We start from the raw sequence: 8619 nt of genomic DNA, 5'->3' as shown, positions 1-8619 counted from the left end.
AAGGAGCTCGCCGGGACAGGGCAAAGAGGCGGGGAGGAAGACACCTGGAGTGGAGGGGCTGGCACGCGCCACGGACCGCGCGAGCTCCGCCCCCCCGCCCTCCCCCCTCTCCATTTTCCCTCTCTCTCTCTCTCTCCCCCTCCCCCCCAGCACCCCCGCCGCCCCCGCAGCCGCTGCTGCGAAATGATGCAAGATGGCGCTGCTGCCGCTGCAGCCGCCGCTGCTGTCGGGGTCAGCACTGGAACAGCTCCTGCTCTTTCATTTTCATAAACACTTGCTGCCGCCGCCGCCGCCGCTGTGACTTCTCCCTCCCCGCAGCTGCCTCCTCTGCCTCCTCGGGGGCGGCTTCTTTCTTTATTACCGCCCCCCCCCCCCTCCCGGAAACGGGCGGCTACGAGGCTTTATTATTAATTATGACGGTGGTTGTTAGGCTGATGATGACTTCGGGCCCCGGGGGCTCCCCCCCTCCCCTCCGTAGGAGGCGCCGCACAAAGGGCACAGTGTGAGGAGCCGCAGCTGGGGGTGGGTGCGCGCCGCATCCCGAACTTGCAACGTGTGTGCGGGTGCGCGCGTGTCTGCGCGCGCGCGTGTTTGCATTCAGGGACCGCTCCGTGTGTGAGTGTGGGTGTGCTGGCGCGCGTGTGCATGCCTCCTGGTTTTTTCTCCCCCTCATTGGGAGCGAGGAGAAACCTCTGCCTCTCTGCTTAGAGATATTTATATATTTTTTTTCGGATTGCACCAGTCCAGGGGCTGCCCTGCTGCTGCAGAAGCAAAGGCACTGTTCCCATAGTGGGAGAGAGAGAGAGAGGGAAAAAAAGACCGAGGGAGAGCGGGAGAGAGACGGCACCCTCGGGCCTCTTTCCTTTGGGGATCTTGGCGGGGGTAATTCTCTAAAAATACCTGCAAGCAGGAGATGCATTAGAATAAAATGGAGGAGGGGTTGCAGCAGTGATTCGCGGTGTTATTTTCATTTGGCTCCCATGCAACTCCTGGGGCAGTGATCATTCAGGGCTCTAGTCTCCCTCCCCTCCCCTCCCCCAAGCTTCTTTTTCCCTCCTCTTTTATTATTTTTTTCACTTTTGCTTTTTGCTTTTTGTTTTTTTAAACCGACATTTCTCTCCTATGCTTTGCCATGAGAATGTCCGCCAAGCTCCTTGCCCTAGTCATGTGGTCTTCGTTTTTCAACCCCAGTTTTGCATTCAGCTCCCACTTCGATCCTGGTAAGTCCTGCCTGGTTTTGGTTCGCTAGTTTCTGTTCACAGTTGATTTTTCTTGGCCTTCTGATTCTTTTTTAGTTTGGTTTGGTTGGAGATTGACTGCCCCTGTTGGCTTGCTAAGACTGCCCACCTCAACCCCCTTGGTCTGGTCGCCTTTCCATGCTGATGGTGATGTTTTCCTTTGGAGCAGGTTTCCCCCAGAAACCCTGCAAGAATTGTTGGCGGTTGTTGTAATTCTTCTTATTATCAGGATTAGAATTTTAATTTTTTGCATGGAATGAATTCTCTTCCTCACCCTGACCAGGGTTAGCAGAAAAATGGACAGCAAGTTGGGTCGTGGGATTTTTTTTTTTTTTTTAAGGCCCATTGCATTTCCCAGTGATGTGGTGGGACTTGTGAGGGGACCTACATACCAGCACAGCACATCCGAGGTCTTTTAACTGTGACAGTTCTTTAGAAGAAAACTTCCTTGGATATGAGGTAACTGAAATCATAGAGAAGGTGGTGTTTCCATCCCTGAGACTCCCACCACTCTGTTAGAGCTTTGTTTTGGGCTTCTTGGTTCCTTTGGTATCATTGGTTCCTTTGGTATCATTGGTCCCCAATTTCTTCTGATCATTGCACATTGAGGAAGACACTGGGAATTAAGGTGGTTGTGCTGTGTGTGCGTGCGAGTATATATATATATATATATATATATATATATGTATATTTACACACTCACATGTGTATATATATGGAACTAAGGTTGTGTATATATGGGTATATCTATATATGTGTATATATGTGCTTCAAATTCTTGTCTTTTCACTGGCATGAGACTAGATATCAACCTTTTCCCCCAAATCAGTTGGCAAGCCTCTGAGTCTAAATTGAAGAGTGATTATAGCTGCCAATCCTGATAGATTAATGGTGTGTGGGGGTTAAAATACTAAAGCCCCAAATAAACTTTGGGATTCTATATCCTTTCTCTGGAGATCTGTCAGGAGATTTCCTGTTGCATGAAGCCAGAGATTGATTTTCCTTGGTAACCCTTTTTCTCTTCTTTCTGAGGGCCCTTTCTGGCCTGGAAGGGACATACATGGGTGATGAATTCAGATCAAATCGCTTTGGTCAGTGGTTCTGTAGCCAGGGCCGCTCTCACCTGACCAGATTCCAATTTCTCCAACCTTTCCCAAGCATACCTGTGCTTTTTCACAGTCTTCTATTTGCATTCTTGGGCCTGGCTGTATGGAAAGAGGGACCGGCAGTGATGTGTGTGTATATATGTGGGGGGAGCCCAATAGCATCTCTCTGTCAGGAAATATTTTTATTTACTTTCTCACTGCCTTATGCTTTCTGACTTGTGTAGTTCATTTCCCTAAGATCCTACTAGAACATCTCCTGTTTGAAAAATATAATCATTCTCTTGGGGAGATAAACAGGAGTTTTCTTGGAATACATTTTAAATGTCATAAGTTCTTAGGCTGGAATTATCAAGTAATGATACTTCATTGTGTTTTCCCTTTATGAACTCTCTTGGCTCATTTATGTGGATGGAGATTGTAGGCGGGTTGCCTTCTACCTGCCACCTTAGGGGATATATGGGAATCCCAGGGGACTGACTGAATCTGAAGGCATTTATTTAATGTAAAATATATTGGAAAAGGAAAAGGAATTAGGGGTGGGGGAATCCCTCACCACAAATCTTTACTCTTCGGCCACAATTCTGAAATACCATTTGGCTTAGGATTCTGTTACTCTTTCATGGAAGGGATGTTCTTTGGGAGTGTACCCTTAAATTGTGAAACAGTTCAGTTTAAGATTCTGCATTGTTACCTTTTCATGGAAGGGATATTCTTGAGAGTGTACCCTTAAATTGTGAAACACAGTTCAGTTTAGGATTCTGTGTGTTACCTTCTCCTGGAAGGGATATCCCTTTGAGAATATATCCTTAAATTGCAGACTAAAAGTACCCTGTTAGGTCCTGGACTTTCCAATGCAAAATGAGGAGGTGGGTTGAAACTGCTACTGTATCACTGTAAATTGGGGCCCCAGATGCCTTTAAATGAAAGGGGAAATTAGCTTTTGGGGCCTGAGCTAATCGTCAGGGACTGTCTTTCTCTTCTGGTCCTGGATCCTTCTGTGGCAGCTGTTCCGAGGCCCTGGATGCTTTGGGGATGGGGAATAAGCAGGCCTTGCATCCACAGGGTGTAGGTAGGAGCTGTATCTCTCTCCTTTTCTGTCTTTTCTAGTACGTAAGCCATTCTCTCCTCCCCACCCAGTAAGCTCTTCTGAGCTGATCTCTGGCACAGAGGGCTCCCTGAGATAGCTTCAGATAAATCCTGAACTGTTCGATTCTCTGCTCCAGCATCATTCCCAGACATATTCCCAGCACTGTTAAGCTTCATCCAGCTGTGTAAGAAGCAGAGGTCGGTGTTGCTGACTGAGTGCAGAATGAATAGTAGTAGATTGTCTAGGAAAGAGAGTCTTTTAAAAGGATGCAGTTAGAGGTGGGCAGAGGAGATTAAAAAAGGCCCAGAGATTGGAGAAAATTTCTTGTTCCTTTGATTGCTCTTTATAGAAGCATATGAAATATATGTTGGATTTGATCACCACTCTTAACATCTGTGTGTGTTCGAGGTGGGGGCAGGGGAAAATTTTTTACCCCCCTCTTTTGGAAAAAATGACTTCTTAAGCCTCTCTCTACATTTTGTGTAAACAACTGTGATTAGTATAATTATACAGTGTCAATGTAGTGATTAAAGAAGAAAAAATAGTTGTCAATGAGAAGGAGACTTCTTTTTCTAACAAAGTTAAAGAAAAGAATATTTTGAAATGGATTCTTTATTTTATTTGATGCTGCATTACCCCTGATGGTATGGATGTGTATGTGGGGAAGGGGGGGCTAAGATCTGTTTATTCATCCTTAATTCCTACATGAGACAGGTCTTGAACCCCCTCTGACCTCAATTATATGGATCAGGTGCAAAGGTCAAGGATAGAGGGAAAAAGGCTAATTTGGAGACACCACTTTATGAGACAGGATAAATGGAAGGATAAATATCCCTAGAACTTCATGCTTAATCCCCCAAATTGGTGTTTGGGGAGCAAATTCAAAAATTTGCTCAGTGGGTAAGATTGTAGAGAGAGGAGTTAGTACTCCTAAAATAGATACTTTACAAGTATTTATTTTAAGCACCCTCTATGTACCCTGTACTGTGCTAATCTCTGGGAATACAAAGAAAAGCCAAACCAAAACCAAAAAAAACCCAAAACCCTAAACATACAAAAAACAGACCCTCATCTCTTGGAGACTCTTAGTTTAAGCTGGGGAAATGGGGAAGGGAGAGAGAAGAACATGCAAACAGCAATGTACAAACAGGATTTTATACACAGGGTAAATTAGAGATCATTTTAGAGCGAAGGTATTAAGACTATGTAGAAACTGCACAAGGCTTCTTATAGACTGTGGGACTTTAATGAGGCAGCCAGGGAAATTGAGGCAGAAATGAGTGATGTGGGTTGAGATGATATCTGAACTTTGATCATAGTTTACTGTGTGACCCAAAAGCAATTCATGATTTAAAAGCAATAACAAAACAAAAGCTTTCTTCCTTTTGTGTCTGTTTGTGAGTAATTTCAGAATCATTTTGAGTCTTTGGAGAGAAAAGAGAACTATATGAGATACAATGACAATGAATGGTTAGATCCTTGCAGAATGAGTGAGTTCTATCAAAAGAAAAAAAAATCTAGATTTACCAATAGATTACTTGCTACTAGAATTCTAGAAATCAGTTTCAAGTTGCTAGATTTCCTCATACTAGAATGCTAGAAATCCCCAGAAATCTCCCGTCCCCTCCCCTTCATGATACTCTAGTAAACATCAAGACAAGCATATTCTTTAATTAAGAATGTAGACAACAAACCACAATAGTATGAACAATATCGGTGACTTTGGCAGCAATAGAAATCACAGATATTTTCATGTCACATTATAGTTTCATCATGACTTGAAATTACTATTTGTTCATTGTTATTTATTGCTATTAATTATTAGACCTGCTGAAATGTCACATTTAAAATATCTTGGTAACTAAATTTGAATATATTTAGTTTCCTTTGTAATCCTATGTATTTTGTGCATTTAACAATATTATTCTGAGAAAGGGAAAAGGAAAGAAAGAAACTAACATTTCTATAGTGCCTATTGTGGTCCAGGCACTGTTTTAAATGCTTTACGAATGTTGTCTCATTTGATTGTCACAACAACCCTTCCAGGGGGGTGCGTGCTCTTATTATTTTCATTTTTGCAATTGAGAAAACTCAGGCAAACCAAGATGAAGTAAATTTCCCAGTCATACAACTAGAAAAGTCTTCCTGACTCCAAATCCCCAGCATTGCATCCACTGAGCTATCAGCCACCTCAAAAAAAAAAAAAAAAAAAAAAAAGAAAAAGAAATTCAGAGCCCCCTTTTAACTCTAAGATTATGTGATTCTTATGCTGGTTTACAAATGATTAACTGATAGCAATGGATAAGTAGGCTGGGAGTGTGGGGAAGAGGAGAATAGATGTATATGGAAACCTATTAGACTTTAAAGCAAATAGTAATAACTCATTTAACTATAGCACGTTAAGGTATACAAGGAATTGTCTTTGTTTGCTTTCTTCCCTTGCAAGTATCCTGGGTGAGGTAGATATTGGAAGTATAATTATGCCTTCTTGTACAGATGAGGCCCAGAGAACCCAGGTCATTTGCAACCCATTGTAGCCACTTAGGCTACCTATTAAATGACACACTAGTACTCTAACTCAGTTCCTCCAAATCAAGTGTTCTTGAAATTAAGATCACTTTGAAATCATGATGTAAATCACTGGAAAACAGTGATTGAGTGTTTGTGCAGTTTTCCAGGACATGTCACTGGCCTGTAATCACTGACCTGTAACACTACTAAACAAATATTTAGAAACAAAGTTAGAGACAGAATGGAGAGAGAAACCTTCGTTGGAGACTGCATTTATTAAAGAGTCAGATAAGGGCTAGAAGTCTGTGGGGGAGAGCCTCATGTTATACACAGGGACCAAAAGGATTAAGCTTTTGGTTCTGTTGTCTTTATTGATTTTCACTTATTCTCCTCTGTCTTACTCTGTCCCTCTTTCTCCTGCACTCCCATACACATACATGCTTAGAAGAGCATGATGGGTAAGAATATAAGAAAAGTCTTTTTATTTTTTTAACTGACTTGGCTGAGATGGAGCTGTTAAAATTTCAGTGTGAATATTTATACTATTTGGCAAACAAATGAGGGCTCGGCTTATTTTTTTTTTAATTTGTCTATACTTAAGAAATTGATAGAGATGTTAAAATGCAGATTAAATATAAAAGTCTGTCATACCTGTGTGCATTTAATATTTTTGCAGAGTTGGTTATTAAAACATTTATAGGCACAGCCCTATCCCCACCCAAAAAGGGTAGGGTACTGTATGGGATTTTGTCATTGTATGGGAGTGAATGTGAGATGGATTGGGGAGGGACTTTGTATTCTTAGCTAAATTGGAGTTTTGGCAGAAAGGTAGGAAGTGGAAAAGATTGTGGGAAGAGCTAGGTGTCAGTGGTCTCATTTCTTTCTTGAGTTGGATCTCCCGAATATATATCCTCTTGCTAAATTGAGAATAGAAAAAGGCAATAATAGCATAATGTTACTGGCAAGGTAAGACTTTTGGGGCCACTTTCTTACTGGCCCCTTGCTCCTTTGATTCTCCTGAACAGGAGGTTGGATTTAGATGTAGGAACATAGTTTATAGGATTTCCAGCTGAAAAGGACTTTAGGTAATACCTAATGCATAGCATCCTAGAATTAGAATGGACCTACTTCATTTTAAACTGCCAGGTTCAAAATGAAGAATATGAAAGGAGGGTATCATATAGAACAAACCAGTTGTCCAGTCCAAATCAATCTCATCTTTTCCATGTACCCCTCCCTGTTTACTCATGGGTTTGTGCTCCTTCTATACCTTTGCCTAGAAGTCATTCATTCTATGTGTGTATTTATCTATTTATCTACCTACTTACCTGCTTATTTGTCTGTCTATCTGTCTGTCTACCTACCTACCTACTTACCTATCTATTTATCCATCCATCCATCTATCCATTTTAAATAAAAAGAAATGCTTATTTTCAGTTCCATTATTTCTCTCCCTCTACCCATTGAGAAGACAAGAAATACCATGCCCATTGTACAGATGAAGTGAAGTCATTCATTCTATAGTGAGAATGTATTATATTTAAAGCACTATACTGGGTGTGGAGGAAGATACAGAGATGCATGAATGTCTCAGAGAGGGTATGTTAGTCAGGGAGACAAGACACTACATACTAAGTTATGAAACACTTCCTCTAGACTTCCTTCCCCATTGAAGGACTCTCCTTGACAGGTAGAGGGATAATTGCTACTTTGGGCTCCAGTGACCCTGTGGTCCACTCCTTACCAGCTCCCATTGGTGTGCTTCCTATTAGCAATTAGCTAATTAGACCTTAGACTTTCCTGACTCCAAATCCCCAGCATTGCATTCACTGAGCTATCAGCCACCTCGAAAAAAAAGAAAAAGAAAAGAAAAGAAAAGAAATTCAGAGCCCCTTTTTAACTCTAAGATTATGTGATTCTTATGCTGGTTTACAAATGATAGCAATGGATAAGTAGGCTGGGAGTGTGGGGAAGAGGAGAATAGATGTATATGGAAACCTATTAGACTTTAAAGCAAATATTTATCTATTTATCTACCTACCTACCTGCTTATCTATCTGTCTGTCTACCTACCTATTTACCTATCTATTTATCCATCCATCCATCTATCCATTTTAAATAAAAAGAAATGCTTATTTTCAGTTCCATTATTTCTCTCCCTCTACACATTGAGAAGACAAGAAATACCATGCCCATTATACAAATGAAGTCAAGTCACTCATTCTATAGTGAGAATGTATTAGACCTTAGAAAAGGCTTTTTTTCCCCAAATGGAATAGGATGGTATTTCTGTCCTGTAATAGCAAAGCATTTCCCTCCTAAATGGAATGTGTTGTCTCATGAAGATACACTTCAAATATCGTGGCAGTGAGACATACACATAGGGAATATATATGGCCAACGGAACTCCTGGCTTTGGGAGAGCATCCACGTGGATAGTGATGGAGCACTGAGCCTGGAGCCAGGAAGATCTCAGTAACCTATCCCAGACAAGTCACTTAACATTGTTTGCCTCAGTTTTCTCTACTATAAAATGACGAGATTAATAGCACTTAATTTCCAGGGGTTTTTTATGAGGCTCAAATGACATAACATTTGTGAAGAGTTTAGCATAATACTTGCCACATAGTAGGTGCTTTATAAATGCTTATTCCTTTTCCATCAGTATCCTTTTTTT

At 41.4% G+C, this 8619-nt stretch overlaps 1 protein-coding gene across 6 annotated transcripts in view; it reads left to right on the top strand.

Moving 5' to 3' along the window:
- The first annotated feature begins 227 nt into the window (after nucleotides 1-227).
- Nucleotides 228-8619, top strand: part of AATK (apoptosis associated tyrosine kinase) — a 200975-nt gene continuing 192583 nt past the window's right edge. For 2 of the 6 annotated variants that reach the window (XM_031965609.1, XM_031965602.1), the window contains exon 1: nucleotides 232-1220. In XM_031965609.1, the coding sequence (XP_031821469.1) occupies nucleotides 1133-1220 (88 nt within the window). In that variant the 5' untranslated portion in view covers nucleotides 232-1132. Of the gene's footprint in view, nucleotides 1221-8619 lie in introns of all 6 variants that reach the window. The other 4 variants (XM_031965601.1, XM_031965606.1, XM_031965603.1 and 1 more) reach the window with 4 other exon arrangements.

This window comes from Sarcophilus harrisii, chromosome 4, assembly GCF_902635505.1.
Source record: "Sarcophilus harrisii chromosome 4, mSarHar1.11, whole genome shotgun sequence".
Lineage (NCBI taxonomy): Eukaryota > Metazoa > Chordata > Mammalia > Dasyuromorphia > Dasyuridae > Sarcophilus > Sarcophilus harrisii.
The sequence above is the reverse complement of the archived record's forward strand: the minus strand, read 5'-3'. Positions and strand labels throughout refer to the sequence as shown.